The sequence below is a fragment of the Engystomops pustulosus genome, chromosome 1 (genome assembly GCF_040894005.1).
Source record: "Engystomops pustulosus chromosome 1, aEngPut4.maternal, whole genome shotgun sequence".
Lineage (NCBI taxonomy): Eukaryota > Metazoa > Chordata > Amphibia > Anura > Leptodactylidae > Engystomops > Engystomops pustulosus.
Genome location: NC_092411.1, coordinates 67,970,074 through 67,986,506, shown reverse-complemented (window position 1 = coordinate 67,986,506; position 16,433 = coordinate 67,970,074). Strand labels below are relative to the sequence as shown.

The window sequence follows — 16,433 nt, the reverse complement described above, 5'->3', positions numbered from 1 at the left end:
AAGGTTATTCCCCCTTCCATTATTTAGTTTCTCTCTGGATAAAATTTCTCACTCATTGGACACTAAATATATAAAATACTATAACCAGATTCCTAGTGAAGAGTTAATAATGCAGATGAATAAGGCAATCTGTAAAATACAACAAATTTCCATAGTCAAATGTGTGTGTGTGTTTTTTTTTTGTTTTTTTTAGTATATGCTGGCTTTCCTGCATTGTCAAGTTTTGGGCAGTTAAGGCAATATCAGAAGTCATTCAAGGTGACCTTGTTTAGACAATACAACAAGTTAGCGAGAACATACATTTCTTAACTGCGTGCACATGAGTAACTCATTGAGAATTTAATGCCTGTTACAAGCATGATGTGCTATTAATATGACATGTACATGGTACATGTTAACATTTAAATAAAAGCTCAACATAGGTATGCAAATATACAGTTTCACAAAATGAAGAGAAAAACCCATTCATGTACAATCTGAGGTAACATTACACACAACAGGCGTATAAAATACAATGAAATCACAGTCACATAATATTTCTGAGCTGCAATCTCCAAGATATAGTGAGTCCATAAAGTGACCAACTAGAGAAAGTGACACCCAAAACATTAGTGACAGGTAGAATTTCACTGCATAGTCCCAAAATGTTACCCAAAAATATATATTATATACATATCTGCATATAACACATATATAAACATGGCTTTAAGTTAAGTTGCTTAAAAAAAATAACACAAACATTTGAAGGGACTCCTCGTGTTGTATAGTACAGCAGTTCAGATTATAAAAAGGCTTCTAGTCAAGGTTCTCCAATGCAAAAGGGAACTGAAATATCCACTAAAATTTCAGAACAGGAGTTTGTTTACTTACAAAAATCTGTATCTTCTCCACCCCCCCCCCCCCCCCAATTTTTTTTTAACCCATTAACAATTTTTAAAGGATTCCACATGTGCTTTTTGGCAAAACAACCAGAAAACTAATTCCACAATCCTGATAAAAGCGCAGCTTTCTACAGAAACATGTTGTGGTGATGCTTCTGGTCGGCTCATGGAAGAAGTCAAATAATTTCAGGAAAACTCAACCATTAAACAGTAGTGGTTTTCGACAACGTCCTCAGTTGTAATATGCGGTCAGCATTCATTCACAACTGGCCAATGAAATCTGTTGAACAATTGCAGTCCTGCCAGCAGGATACAGTACAATATAATAAGTTCAAGGGTTGTAGAGAAAGAAAAATTCTAAATATGTAGCAGATGTTCCGCAAAGTTTAGTCTGTATATTCAGCTACAATTGACAGAAGAACAGTGATGTCATCCGGCTTTCCCCCTGAGGCAAAAAAAAAAAAAAAAAATTAACATATTTATAGCAGTTATTACATAAAAAAAATCTTTTCCTAGACAACATATATCGGATAACTCCAAATAATTGTCCAAAGACAATTATAGCAGATAATTTCCCCAATAATAGAATATGTAGAATCCAGAACTGTGTACATCGCTTCTTTACCATGTGACACGGTTTTACACCAATTAAACTATAACTTGTAATAACCATAACCTAACACATGATAAGAAAGCCGCTACATGGTGCGCTCTTCTGCCTGTCGCATCTGATAAAAACTATTGTATATGCCTTCAAACATTGTGTCTTATGTAAAATGTTCATAAAGATATACAGGCACAACTTGTAAAAAGGCTGATAACATAGGCAAGCGTAACACACAAACAGATGGCAATAAGTGGTCAAGAATGCCCCCAAAAAAACCACAAACTTAATCCATGGCCAACACTTAACTGCATAAAAAAAAGAAAAAAAAATCTATAGCATCAACCATATTGTGCAGTGTCTGGGTTATTCCTTCTAGTGAATAAGTAGTAGTCAGCTAAGTGTGTGGGTACCAGCAGGGGACGCTCATTTGGAAATAACTCAACTTACTAAAAGCAATAAGAAACTAGCTGAATGGCAAAGAATACAAAAGGATGATCCATAATCATTTGTTCTATTCTCCATAAGACGTCAGTAAGAGGAGAGGTCATGCCCTGGCACAGGTTCAGCACAGCAAGTGGTAGTAATATGTATACAGTTGCACCATTAGCCATAAATTAAAACCCAATGTATTTATTGGGGCATCATCAACAGGTTAAGGGATGTTAGCAAATGTGCAAAACCGCTGTGCCGGATACAATAGGATAGTTTGAGATTGTATCAAAAATATTTAATATTTTTGGGGGATATATTTTTATCTACAGAGATAGTTACTACAAGTGCATGGTCCAGCACCTTACTAATCAGATGTTGACATGTGAACGTTGCTACTAATTAGATGTTTACATAAAGGTATTTTGACATATGTTACACTGTGATACACTGGTATTGCTGTGTTTTAATAAATAACCCCCTATAATTGAGGAAACAGTCTTTATTGGCATAGAAGCAGGTGCTGCATAGTGCAACTCTTTATATTTTTTAATTAAAATCTGCAGATCAGAATCATAGTACTCTGATATACAGTATGTATCCATTTTTATACCCACAAATTCTAACTTTCTTTAAGCATCTTTGAACACGCATTGTTGGTATCGATGCAAAATGTTCATTCTCACCTCGGACATTCAATCCATAATCGCAAGCAAACTGTGCAAATGGCGACATGTAATTGGGATCGTAGGCCAGGTCATGGGCTTGCTCTGCAATGCTGCGTGCCGTCTGTTGTATACTCTCATAGTTTGTATTCTAGATAGGAGGAAAGTTGCCAGAAAAAAGGTCATACAAAAACACACAATTAAATTACATGTTAAAAATGACAGTTTCTAACGTTTGCTGCTCTTAGGACAAGTTTTGGACAAGTCTAATCTAATAAAGTTCCTTGAGTAGGCAGCAGGGCTGAAATGTATTCTTTGCCATAACGCTATCCATATCATAAGATAATAGAATGGAAAAACACATTTAGCACGGGTCTAGAAAATTATTCTCTGGTACAACAATTTGTTGAGAACAACCCTGGATACAGTAATAATCCTTCATAGCCAATGTACGTTGCTTGTAGGAGGGCTGGGGGGGGGGGGGTTCTTTGAATACATAATCATAGCCAGCATTCAACCTGTATGGACTGGACATATCCCCTTCTAGGTGAAGTCCCCTATATAATAAGCCTTCCTTGAGACATTTGTGGCCTGAATGCAGAGAAACCCTCTGGTTTTATTTATATGCAAATTTTGGTGAACCAGGGGCACGGCCATTAAAGTGAGACAGGACCAGAAAGGGAGAGCCTTTATTATAATCCTCCATCCACTGTATTCTGAAAGGCGTTTTGCACCCAGTATTGTTCTTATCATTAGCTATGGCAGAAGGTGCTAGCGTTTAGAGATCCACGTACCTTTAGCTTTTTTAACTCCTGAAGAATCATATAATCAGGCATATTATCAAAGAGACCATCAGTCGCTGTGAGAATGATGTCACCGAGCTGAACGTCAAATGAACTACTGTCTGCAGCGTCCGGGCTGTAACAAACAAGACCAAAGTGAACACAACTTGTTTGCTCAAAATACATTAAATAAATCTCACCTCAATCTTCTACCCTGAATAGACATTTTTATGAAAGGTTACAACTTACTGATCTTCTACAACTTGTCATTATTACTTTTATTTTTTGTCTGTGCTAGAACATTTTCATTTACATATCAAGGTTCAGTTCAATGGTCATCCTCCTGCTGAATGTGCATTGTGTGCCATGTGAGGGGCTGGGGGGAGCGAGGCTGCACGCATCCTATGAACAGTCTGGCTTCTGAACACTCCCATCTAAACCACAGCTTGCTGCCAAGTGTACTGTTGCTTTCCCTTGCAAGAACACAGTGTGCTGCTGGAAATTCTTTCACACTGATGCGAAAGCAACATGAGACCACTTAGATCACATGCCTACACATCTACTAAAGGAAACGAGGGACCCTGCCCAGCACCCGCTCACCAGAACACAACCCTATGTCATCAGATACCTACCTGTCACTGAGTACAACACCTTCAGCTTCAGGAGGGGCTATAGACAGCTGGAATGGAGTGTTGAAGTAATGCTGCTGCTCATCTGACCGGTGCACTACTTCTCCTGCTCGTACCACTAAGAAACCAGAATCCCCTAAGTTTGCCGTGTGTAAACGATGACTACTTCTGTCCAGGACGACTAGGCAGGCCGTGCTGCTTCCTTATAGAAAAATGAGAAAAATGAGAAGAATGCAATAATTGTACACAGAACAAGACTCTGTAATACGCCATGCAATAAGCTGAGTTACAGGAATGTGAAGTGCACATTTATTTTCATATAACCTCTTCCCTTGCATGGGATTAAAATTTCAGCAAACTATTTATGTAAAGTGAAAGGACAATACACATTTAGTGTAATATTCACTACCAGTGTCAAAATCAAGCATTATAAACCAGGGACACCAACTCATGTTATCCATACACAAGTTCTTTCCAACATCAAATAATGATGCTAATGAGTGACAAGGCGGCAGGGGTGGGTAGTTTCCAGAGCCACTCTGCTGTAGTTTCACAGGCTGTTACACTGAGCAGGAACAAGTCTTCCTCTGCCTGCTGTAATCTCAGTGGGTGGGAGGTTGTGTTCCTGTACAGTGTAAAAAAGTCTGGGAAGCCACAGAATAGATGGGCTCTTATAACGCTGACAGAGTGAGGGAGGGAGTGTGAGGGAGCAGAGGGGTGGGTGAGAGCCTAGAGTACACAAGGGCTGTGGCAACGCCCCCTAAGAGCCCTTCTGGTTCTTCAGCATAATTTTAAAATGCTGATTTTAGAAGGAAGGCGGCCATGGATATCAGATACAAGATGATTGCCACAGTTAAAAAACCCGGATCTATGATGTCCCCAGTTTATCATCATACTTGATTCTGATGGTAGAGGTCTTAATTTCATTGCCCTATTAAAATATAACAATCATAATTTATAGCAAGCCCTTGTCCGGCCAAAAAAAAAAACACACAAAAAAAACACGACTTCTGTAAGATCATGCAAAACATTTCAAAACAGGCACCATTCAAAACTCTTCCTTGCCTGCCTGAATCTCTATATTAGCTGCCCCACACAACACTGAGTGGAGGTTTCGGAAGGGTAGCCATAATACATCAGCTTATTTGCTAGATACAAACTTCACTTCTATTAAACATTTTTTTTTGCAAAACAACAAAAAAAACACCCCAAAAACGGCTTGTCCAAAGCACTTGGAGAGTCACAGGATTCTGCTACCTGCCAAACCACTCCAAATATAGACGACACTCTGCATGTCATCCTAACATTTCACTTCTGGGAGAGTAGAGCGCCAAGCACGGGCAAGATTAGGACCTGCTCCCACAGGCAGTGGGCTCAGACACGGTGCAGAGGACTCCTCCGCCATGGAGCCATAGATAGAATAATTCTTTATATAACAGCTTATGCCTCATCAAGAATTTTTAGAATAATTTGTACTAATGATTTCTATTTCAATGTAGCTATATATTTATTATAAACACAAGCCTGTGGCTTTTTCCACATGAACATGTTCCTAAAGCTCTCATTAAGTCATCTGAACCTGTTCAGCCACATAGAACGAAACCACTGAATCCCATCTGTCCCAAGAACCCATTTGTCTAGTGCAGCAAGTTATTTATATGATCTCCTATACTTGGAAAGTCATAAAATGGATCTTCGTACTTCGGCAGAACATGCTGCTCCTTTCTGACCTTTACATTGAGATTAAATAGAACCTATTCTCCATCACAAGACCCACCAGATACATTTCACTTTAAACCTCTCCAGGACAGGAAAAAACACACACACAAACATAAAAAACACAAAAATTATCATCGCACACGGCAATAGGCAGCATGTGAGGACCATATCAATCAAACACATAAATTTGTTATGCCTAGGTTAACATTTTAAATTTACTCAAACATTTACACACATTTGACATTTCTACAAATCAGCATAAAATGTTTTGTTTCATCATGCATGTAATTCAGCACATTGAGAACTAGTCAAAATGTTATAAGCATATTTTACCTCCCTAATATACGTGCATGATCTGCTCAGCCAAATTTGCAAATGTAAATAATGGACAGCGCCAGACATCTCATTGCTAAGGAACAAAAGTCTTGTCTCCTCTCATGGAGGAAGTTACTCGCTTTGCAACTTTGAGGTTATAGTGGGAAAAGTTAGGGCTAAACCTCAATTTAATGGGATGGTTCCGCCATTCAGAACTGCAGTCAAAATTAGAAGGGAGTATTCTCTATAGACGATGCTTATAAGACAATGTAAAGTACAATGAAATGGTCCTGCCATTTACCTAGTAAGGGTACTTTGTTCTGGAGCAGCTCACAGTAACTTGAGGTCAGGATTCCAACAGGATTCGTTGGCACAAACCGTCCTTCTTTGACTAAACGTTCACATGTGCGCATAAGGGTCTCAGAAAACTGAGATGGGTCAACTCCATAGTCTCTCCATCCACCTACTCCGTCTGCCACACCTGGAAATAGAAGGACAAGTTCTAGTCAAACAGTGTATAATCAACAGGGGGAGTTGGGGGTTTGGCCCAATAAAGTATTGTTAGATTAATGTCACACAGCATAAAACCTTCTAGTTTTTGTTTCTTTCATGGCCCATGGTGATGGCATCATCCAGAAAATCTACTTTGAAGAGAGTTGCTAATTGGTTGTATAGTCAAGGAGGAAGAGAATTTAACATTGAAGTTAAGGTGGAAGGCTCTGAACAACACCTCTGATTGAAATCATGATTTCAGCAGATCTGGTCAATGATGTTGCTGGATATAGAACCATCAATTACAGTAAAGGGCACTTGACTTTAGTATTAAACTCTCCGCCTCCTTGACTTTATACAAGCAATTTACATCTCACTTCTGATTTTTTGGATGAGGCCACCGCACTGGGCCATGAAAGAAACATGACCTGTAAGGTGTTCAGCTGCTTGACAACATACTGGTAGTGGTTCATTAGGTCAATTACTGCTGACAGGTTCCCTTTAAATTCATATTTTATGTATACATTTACTATTAGGACTTATATTCTGTTTACTCCAAAACATTAAAAATCAGAAGTGTTTTGATGGAACTGAATTGTTTTTGCTGCATGAGCAGGGTGTTCTGGGGGTTACTTTTTAAATTTTATTTACACAATGGAGCCCTAGGGGGTATGAACATAACAGTGTATAAGCATCTCCCTCAGGTTAAGTGCTGCGCCACCCGTCACCCATTTGTATACCGAGGCTCAGCATTGAAAGCCGCACGCCTGCAACTTGCAGAGGGTGCGTGTACTGTTGAAGTAGCTAGACTGCTGAACCACTAAACAGACACTGACTGATGGGCGGAAGTGCACTGTAACAGAGGGAGGCAAGTATACACGTATGTTCACATACCCGAGGGCACCACAGAAAATATAAATAATCCTTGGCAACCCCTTTCACACACTTACGCATTATTGTGCAGTCTATAAGACTGGTGAGAAATGCTTTTATTTAAAATCAATATTAAAAAATTAGCAAATCTAAATATGTTTAAAAGCTTATTATGGTTACAAGAAATAACTTCTCATCACTCGGTTTCATTAGCCATGTGCATGGCAATAAAGCATCAATATCCATGCTTGGGCTGTATTCATATAATGCATTTGAACTACATTTTGGGAACTAGCACCACACGTTTGCCATGGTTTACAGATTTAACTTCTGTGAAGCATGGTTGAAAAGAAGTGTCTGCCTTTCATTTGTTATTTTCATAGAAAGCCACTTCAATTTTTTACTTCTGCCAGATTCAAGTTATTTCTGTGACCATTGTGGGGGTTTCTTTCATTAAACGAGGGGTACAAACAATTATGTCTATGTGTGTATAATGTGCCATGCATATAGCTGGAGCACCATGTCCTTCATATGGTACCTTGATGGACCGAGAACAGGATTTTTGCCTTGCCCCAGCTATAAACCCTGTAATCTGTCAGAAACACGTTGCCAGACTAACGCCGGGACAGATTAATCAGATTGTAAGAAATAGAGGTCAGCCTTTCAACCACCTGCTCCTCGAGGAAAAGGAACAGCTCCTATATACAGGTCATCCCCGCACTGACATTAGGAAAGGTTTCTATAGAGAGATTGCTACATTTTAATATGAAAACATTATGTATTGTGCATCATTTGGATTTGTCTGTTGCAAGGGAGTCACTTTCAGAACTAGAATAAAAGTTACAGGTGAAGTGTGACAGCATTAAATACATAGGGTCAATCCACACCTCATAGTATGTGCATGTCACAACGTATATCTGCTACAGAACACAAGGGATTAGAGGTCAGTGCACATGACATATCTACACATGTCTAGAAGTATGGGGACACCACCCAATACCTTACAAAACTGTAGCTTCTCTGCCAAGTATATGCAGCACAACACTAACAACTTTGTATTGATGCAGATTTATTCCAAAATCACGTTACATCACAGGCGATAAGAAACCCACAATACAAAAATGTTTTGCAGGATTTCAAAGGATGTGTCTTGCAATAACATTTCCATATCTTATAATGAATGGTATACTTGAAAACCAATAAAAATATTGTGAAAACAAAACCTCAATACAAATGAAACCAACATGAAATATACACAGACTGTAAATACATACAATTTTTCAGTGTAGTCTAAGCACACTAGACTATCATGTAAAACTTTTGCAGAAAACACATATGGATTCCCACAGGTTATATGCAGATTTACCATGCAGGTCACCAGAGGATTATTCCCTTACCATAGAGAGAAGAGGGATAGGCTGCAGATTTTCAGCAAAAACATTTTAGATTGTGGAACTAATCTGCAGCATGGCCAAGGGTCCCATCCATTCCTCACCACAGATAAGAGTGCGTTCTTTGCCAGTGGTGTGAATAAGGCCCTCATAATACAGAACAGCTGTACAATAAAACGTGTGTACTGACACAAATGAGAGATTACAACATTCGCTAACACCCTGTCCTGAGGCGAGAATAAGAAACAAATTACACTATGACACACCGTCTTCTATCAGACGCCTCAGCGCAGAAAGAAAGTAACAACGACACCAATGTTAAAGGGAACCTGTCACCAGGGACCTCATGTTCAATAGAGACAGGTTGTAGAAGCTCAACACAACTGCAGTGCAAATATGTCTTTCTGCCTTCTCTAAGTATATGCATTACAATATAATTGTGTTATAACTTACCTTGCACCCTGACAGAATCCTCTGTGTAGTCCCAGGAGTTGGGCTTTGATTTGGATACATTTTCAACATGTGACTTGGCTGTGCTGCAGACTCCTCAGCTCTCAGTCACCACCTTTGTGCTCCTGTAGTGCTGCTCCCTCTGCCACTGATGTCAGCTCACCTGGCTTTGACCTCTGTGTGGAAGCAGGAACACAAAGGTTGGGGGCTGAGAGCTGAGCAGTCGGTAGCACAGACAGGTCACATGTTTTTGAAATACATCGAAACCAAAGCCCAACCCCCTAGGACTACACAGAGGATTCTGTCAGGGTGCAAGGCAAGTTATAACACACAGTTATATTGTAAGCAGAAAGGTATATTTGCAATGCAGATGTAATGGGCTTTTGCAACCTGTCTGAAGTGAAAATGAGGTACCTGGTGACAGGTTCCCTTTAAGCACGACACCTCTGTATTATGGCTGTCCCCATAACAAACATGGGTTGGCGGCAAAACATCTATTGACCACCTCCATAATATACATACAGAAAAATGGGAAAAATTAAGTAGTCTACAATCAGACAAGAATTTCTGGTTTTTAATTTGCATTAGAAAATCATTTATTATGAGAAAGGAGTAGTGGAACACATTAAATGGTTGTGAGCCTGGAATAACCTTGAGGGGACTTTTGTAATGTGAAATCAAAAAAGGAGAGGGATTTGCCAAGAGGATGGTTAAAAATTACTTTCATTTATCGACTGCCAGGAGGTAGACCTCTAATGGACAAGGATACTGAATATCAAATTGCCAGTTAACCAGACCAACTATGCCTTAACCCCCGCAGGACTCCATTTAGCAGTTTTTTTGGTTTGTCAGTTCTCTTTTTTTTCTGATTCCGACAATACTTTATTTTTAAAAAGTCATAACATTATTTTTTCATGGACCAAGTTAACTGGGGTGGGGGAGATGTCATTTTACGGTGTGACATTTTAATCTTTATTAATACTTTTCAGGAGTAGATACAACATTTGATCAATTTATATAAATTCTGTTTTGATGGCCACACTGTAATTCAACCATTAGGGCCAAACCGTAGAATAACCAAATACCACAGCACTGCCCAAAACATAACCCCTTAAAATCCAAGAATATGTCAAATACAGCCCAAATACCACCAAAGAAATTAAATTGCAAATCCAGACAACAAATACTTATGCAGTGTAGTCCTCAGACGTTTCCTTTCCCAATCTGCACTGGGTCCTAACATCAAAAGCAGGAAATGGATACAGGCACATACAGCAGACATCAGGTGTAGAGCACCTCCAGAAGACAAGCCATGAGTACTGGTTAGCCTCCTACACCCATTAGATGCTCTACTCCTGATGGCAGGCTGCAATCTGTGCACCCCTGTCCGCCCATTGGTTACCGTGTAGACAAAATATACATGTCAATAGTAGTGCTATAATTGTGTGTCACACCTACAGGTGATAATGCAGCGTGTTAGATTTCCATGGCTAAACTTCTGAAAAAATCTACTTTTCATCCACATGGAGACAGATCAAGGAAAAAAAGCAAAAATCAATGACTTCCAGGCCTGAAAGCAACCTCATTTTATACCTCACTAGCAAATAAACAGCCCACTAAGATCAAAAGGAACAAGCGACAACATTGACCTCCATCAACCAATGTTGTGTAATATTAAACAGCAAAAAAAAAAAAACGCAACAACTTAGAAGTAGTCACATGATGCACCAACCTCGGTGTTACATGACAAATATTAATGCCTCTTGGTGTGAGGTCAGTCATTTTCTCAGCTCCACCACATAAGATTTTTGCAATATTGTTGAAATATGTGCGCCCACTGGTAAACGTCTAAACCCACGAGAGTCTGATGTGACCAACTTGCATTGTGTAAATGACAAAACGCAACAGTAACATTGAGAAGAAACTGGACGTATGTATGTATTGCTTACTTTGTCAATTTGAACTGCTTTGAGGCACCTTTGTACTCTGGTGATGCTTTTTATGTACCGTACTATACTTTGAAATTCAATAAAAATTAAAAAAAAAACAAAAAAAAAAAACTTGCATTGTGTGCGCGTTGTAATGTCCAGGCCGACCACTCAGACTGGAACTGAACTGACATACTGAGATCAGTTCGGGTTTGGGTCCAAGCAGGTCGGACATTCCGGGAAGGGTGCTATGCAAGTTAGTCGCATCAGATTTTCTTGTGAGGTAAAACTGATCAGCTGCATAGCTAAATCAGATCTATTGACACTGATGCATTGGAAGGTGCCAGAATTTCCCCTCAAATTCTGTTGTGTAACAGCCATTTAAACCTAGACACTAAGTATATAACAGTTTGAAGTTCCCCTTAAAACCCTGACTGATGCACAATATTGATCATGTAATCTATACTTCATTCTTTTCAGCCATTACCATTTTCCAAATTAGTTCTGTTATTAATATTGAGCCCCCCCCCCCAATCCATAAGCAGGATATCTAGCTCCATTCAGGATCAACCAATCTTATATTGAGGAGATTAGTACAGTAGGGTAGTTTTAAGAAAATTCCACTCCTAGTAAGCCACGGATCTTCATACTCCCCATGTAGTGGTGCAGACTAATGAAAAGATTTCACCGTTTGCAATGAAAGAAGTGAAACCTGCATGTAACCGGCCTTGGGCTGACTGGTAAGATCACTAATGGCACAACAGTAAGTGATCCTTCTAGCTTACCACCGTTTGCTATTGTTTAACCATTTACATTCCTGCCCCTTTCAATCTTCTGAAACAAAATATAGAACATTTCCAATATAAGATATGTCCTTCCTTTGACCTCCAGCAACACTAAAATGTTGAATTGGGTCACAGCCAACAAAGATCTTTCCACACCTTGAACACCTAGACAACAGAAACAATCTGAATGTGCCAGGCGGATGATGGGGAATACACAGTGCATACAAAATTAAGTGAGTCATACAGGAGACGCAAACCAAATGCAGCTGAAAATACAGAGACCATAATAATGAGAAGTGGTGCATTGTGCTGCCCTCTTATGTTACATGGCACAAGCAGCCTATAAACTGCACTCATCCCTTATATGGCAAAACTGAAATAAGAATTATTCTCCCTCCGCATGAGTCACTGAACGGTGGAAAATCCACACGGCCCAGAGCAGAACATTTCCACAGTGTAGTGAATATCTGGATTCAGGATCCACCGCTCCACACCCCATCCGACAAACATGTTATGTCATAAACAGATTGCTTACCAGAACCAACTAAGGAAATGCGACTCCCCTGCACGCTTTGTTTTACCAAGATGATCGAGAAGTCATTTATTTGCTTGGAACATGTGACACAAACTAACTCCAGAAACTAGATTTCTATAGACCGGCCTTGAGGTCACACTCACACAGCACTTATTAACCCACGATCCAAGATTAAAGATCCGCAGTGGTGACAGATCCAAACGGCCAGGATTTCTGTGTTCTAATGTTCTTTAAACTCCCCATTACAGCAGACCACTAGGTGCCTGTTCCAGTTCTCAGGGGAATAAGCGACACACACACCTAGCAGCTGTTTCCTCCCCACTGGGCACCCATGAATAAATGATACAGTCAGACCGCCAGCAAATCGATTTTCTATACAAGGGATAGGTGCCCAGCATAGGAAAAGCCTGGGATGAACCTCACGGATCATCCAAAGCAGCAGCAAACCGATGTTTATGGAACTGGAAGCTAACAGCTATTGCAATTTTTTTCCTGCCACTTACCACTATTACCCAGAGTGTTCCAAAAAAGAAGAAATAATCTAACAATGTTCTGAGTGGCTCCATTTCGCTCAGGGAAGCCCTACATTCATGGTTGTGTGCGTTACATGCACGACGACTTGGAAATATTTAACCTTACAAGACGCACGGGAATGACGACTTCACGTGGCCTTCACTTCAAAAGCAGTACGAGAGCTGGATGGTTTTGCCCGAATTCTGTAAAGAAAGGTTCTATAACATTTCCAAAGATACTGCTCATCGCTAGAGCAACATATAGAGGACAGGTGATGGGCACCTCCGTACTCACAGGTACAATGTGACTGTTCAACAGGGACCACAGCAGGTGCTCTCAGCCATTGTGGACCTTGTGTACAAAGAATATAAAGGCTCAAAAGGGGACCTGTCAACTATTTATTTTAGTCCCCCCCCACCTAAATAAAGAGCAAAACTCACTCAAGCAGGTGTAGCAATGAACAGCTTTAAATGTGCATCCACTGAACCTCAGGTACATGGACACTGAAGTCATGGTGCCGCCTTGTGTGTTCTTTTGTTATACAATATCGGGTTATGAGAACATTTCCATACACAGTCTGATATGGTCTTGTCTTGTTAGTGGTGATGATCTCTGCAGTGCCCGCTTCTCTTCCAGACCCTACACAAAAGCCAAACCAGTTACCTACCAGTTCCTTCTGGAATAGATCTACTGGTTTGGTTTTAATCTTGCTTCAGGTCATTAGGCTTCCTGAAAGTCTTGATGCTAAGGAAATCTGTCACTAAAGTACAGTAAAATAAGCTAAACATACTCACCTATTGACCTCGACATCCAGTATTGGGACACCCTTTGGGGGTCTTTAAGGGGGGGGGTGACCTACTACAAAGTAGTTAAAGGAGTTGTGGTTTTCCTAATCCCATCCTAGAAATCTTATTCCACATTTTCCCCAGGGGCATGAGTAACAGAATAGCAAGGTCATAAGGGGCTCCAGAATTGTCATTTCATGGGACCCATCACTGCCACTGTCTGTGCACATACAGCAGAGATCTTATTCATGTGTCCTGAACCCAGAGAGATCTACATTAGCTTGAGTGAAGATTTTGGTTTTCTTATCCACAGCCCAGGCTCAGTTATATGGAACACCCAGCCCCTTGTTCATGGTTTTGTGTCTCAAATAACCGTCTCCTGCAAACTGTATTTTCAAAATGCCTCCTCACCGCTACCTGGCATCATCTGTCACATGCAAAGACAGTGGCACAGGTGATCCCTATCATGTGTGACCCTGAAGGGCTACACGACAGAAAACAACACTTCTAGGTTCTAATTGCGGAAAAAAGCATCATCTGCCTGGCATACATTTTATGGGGAAGTTTTATCTCTGCTTCGGTGCCAGTTTTCTGGCATAGACGCAGTGAAATAACCTCAAATTATTGCACAGTTCAAGAATTTACGATTACAATAGGGACTACGCCACCTCCATGTTATATGGGCATTAAGGGGGCAGCGGCCTTTGAAGTGGGTGCTCCCACCCCGTGTCTGCGTTCTTTTTAAAAACTGGCAGATCTGGCATAGTTTTTTCCGGCGGCCACGACGAGGGGACATGACCCCAATCATGCACCAGTACACTCCTGCGCCGGTGTGTGATATATATCCCCCTATGACTCTTCATGGGCGTCATAGACAGCATCACATGATTCTGTTTATGATCACATGACCACCATACGGCTACAAACCAGGAACTGTATTCTCAAGCTTTTTTTTTGTTGTGTTTTTGGGGGGCAGGGTAGGGGAGAGAATGAGGCCCTAAACATAGCCATCAACATGGAAAAAAATTACACCTTCAGAACATCTCCCTGCCCCCTCCCAAAATGGATCAATGGTCCGATAAGTCCAGTACCGATGGCTGCAGCTTATATTCTGCAGGCAACAAAAGGGACACAATGCAAATGACTCCTGAACTGAAAGTGCAAGCAAGTAACAGCAGGTCGCTCCAGAGCAGCCTACCTCAGCTAGTAACATGGGCAGATCCTGTTCAGATCAGTTTACACCAGAAGGTGAGGATTAAGTTTCTTGCCAGGAAGAGGTCAGGACATGAGGACAAGCACTTGTCCTCTGTGGCTAAATGGCTGTCACAGAGGTCATAATGTGAAACAAGGAGGAGAGTTATAACAAGGTGCATCTCAAGGACATTACATTACCCCCAGACAGACTAAACACAAAACAACCAGAGCCTGGATTAAGAAGTGAATGTGTGCGGCGTGCCCCAGTGCTGGCACATCTCCTGCACACAAGTATTACCAAGAGAAGGTATTACCTACCCTACAAGGGCCTGACCTCTGCTCATCACAGGCCTCAGAGACACCACAAGATTTCCTCTATATTGAGGTCTAATCATTGCTGTCCTGTGTGACTCCCTCCTTTTGTGAGCAGGGCCTATTGTTTCCTCTGGTCTATACAACGCTCCAGAATAGGATGGTGCTATATAAAGATTAGTGTATGTTATTACTGCAACCTACTGAGAGGAGAACGTGAGCTCTACATAAAGATATGAAAATAAAACCCTTCCTGTGTCTGCATCCCCAACTCTGCAGTCTGGTAGGTGATGTCCCTTTAAGGCAGGAGTTGCGTTAACGCATTTCACGTGCCTGGTGTGTACACAGTATACAGTAGACATAACGCAGCGCCCATACAGAGCCCCGTACACACCGGCTGCGGTTTGCACTCACCCAGGACATCCGCCGTTCGGTGCCGGGCGATGAAGCACGCGTCGTCCCCGTAGCACATGCCCTTCTTGAGGATCCCCTTCCTGGCATCTTTACCGAAGCCGCAGCTGGCGGTCACCAGACTGTAGTCCCGGGAGTCGGTCTGTGACAGTCCGCCTAGTACGGCCCTGGCCACCAACCTGCCGTACGACAGAACCGAGAACATGGCCCCGGACTGTCCCCCGTGCTTCCTGCTCTCCTCCTTGTCCTCCTCCGTGCTCCCTCCTCAAGGACACACCGGCTCGTCCCCTCCCGGCTCCTCAGCGCTCTCCCTGCTGACCACAGGCCGCCCGGCTCGAGCTCTTCCCCCCCTCCCGGTGGCTCGGTCTGTGTCTTGCACGACGCACTCAGTGCCGGTTTTGAAGAGTCCGGTCGACCTCTGCCGCCATCTTGGACCGCACTGACACTCAGGAGGCTGGAGGAGGGAGGCGACTGCGGCGAAGCACGTGACCGCCTGACGTCATTCTACGTCACCAGGATTCCCAGCAGTAGGTCTGGCGGCTGCTGCTGTCAGCTGGCGGCGTGTATATGATAGGAGCAGCGCTATTCCTGTATGCCTGCCACTTGGAGAACACCTATAATAGCTAAAGATGTGTTCACAAAACAAATTACTAACCAAAAAAACGCAGTGTTGTCACTATATGCAGGTTGCCTCATCATTAATAAAGCTGGCCCATTATCTCAGAAAATTAGAATAA

General features: G+C 41.5%; 1 protein-coding gene across 1 annotated transcript; it reads right to left on the bottom strand.

The window, feature by feature from the left end:
- Nucleotides 1-324: 324 nt before the first annotated feature.
- PPTC7 (protein phosphatase targeting COQ7) lies at nucleotides 325-16,199 on the bottom strand. The gene is made up of 6 exons (XM_072143145.1): nucleotides 15,700-16,199; nucleotides 6,329-6,508; nucleotides 3,997-4,195; nucleotides 3,377-3,500; nucleotides 2,604-2,733; nucleotides 325-1,326 (listed from the first exon to the last, which is right to left on the bottom strand). The coding sequence occupies exons 1-6, from the start codon at nucleotides 15,899-15,901 to the stop codon at nucleotides 1,268-1,270; spliced, it is 894 nt and encodes a 297-aa protein (XP_071999246.1). The 5' UTR covers nucleotides 15,902-16,199; the 3' UTR covers nucleotides 325-1,267.
- Nucleotides 16,200-16,433: the final 234 nt, after the last annotated feature.

Bases quoted from the DNA above. Each gene is read 5' to 3' on its own strand.
- PPTC7 (XM_072143145.1), bottom strand. From the start codon at position 15,901: ATGTTCTCGGTTCTGTCGTACGGCAGGTTGGTGGCCAGGGCCGTACTA. The intron at 4,196-6,328 runs GTAAATGGCAGG...TTTTTCTATAAG, and splicing joins GAACAAAGTACCCTTACTAG to GAAGCAGCACGGCCTGCCTA. The intron at 3,501-3,996 runs GTAGGTATCTGA...TGTTTGTTACAG, and splicing joins GGTGTTGTACTCAGTGACAG to CCCGGACGCTGCAGACAGTA.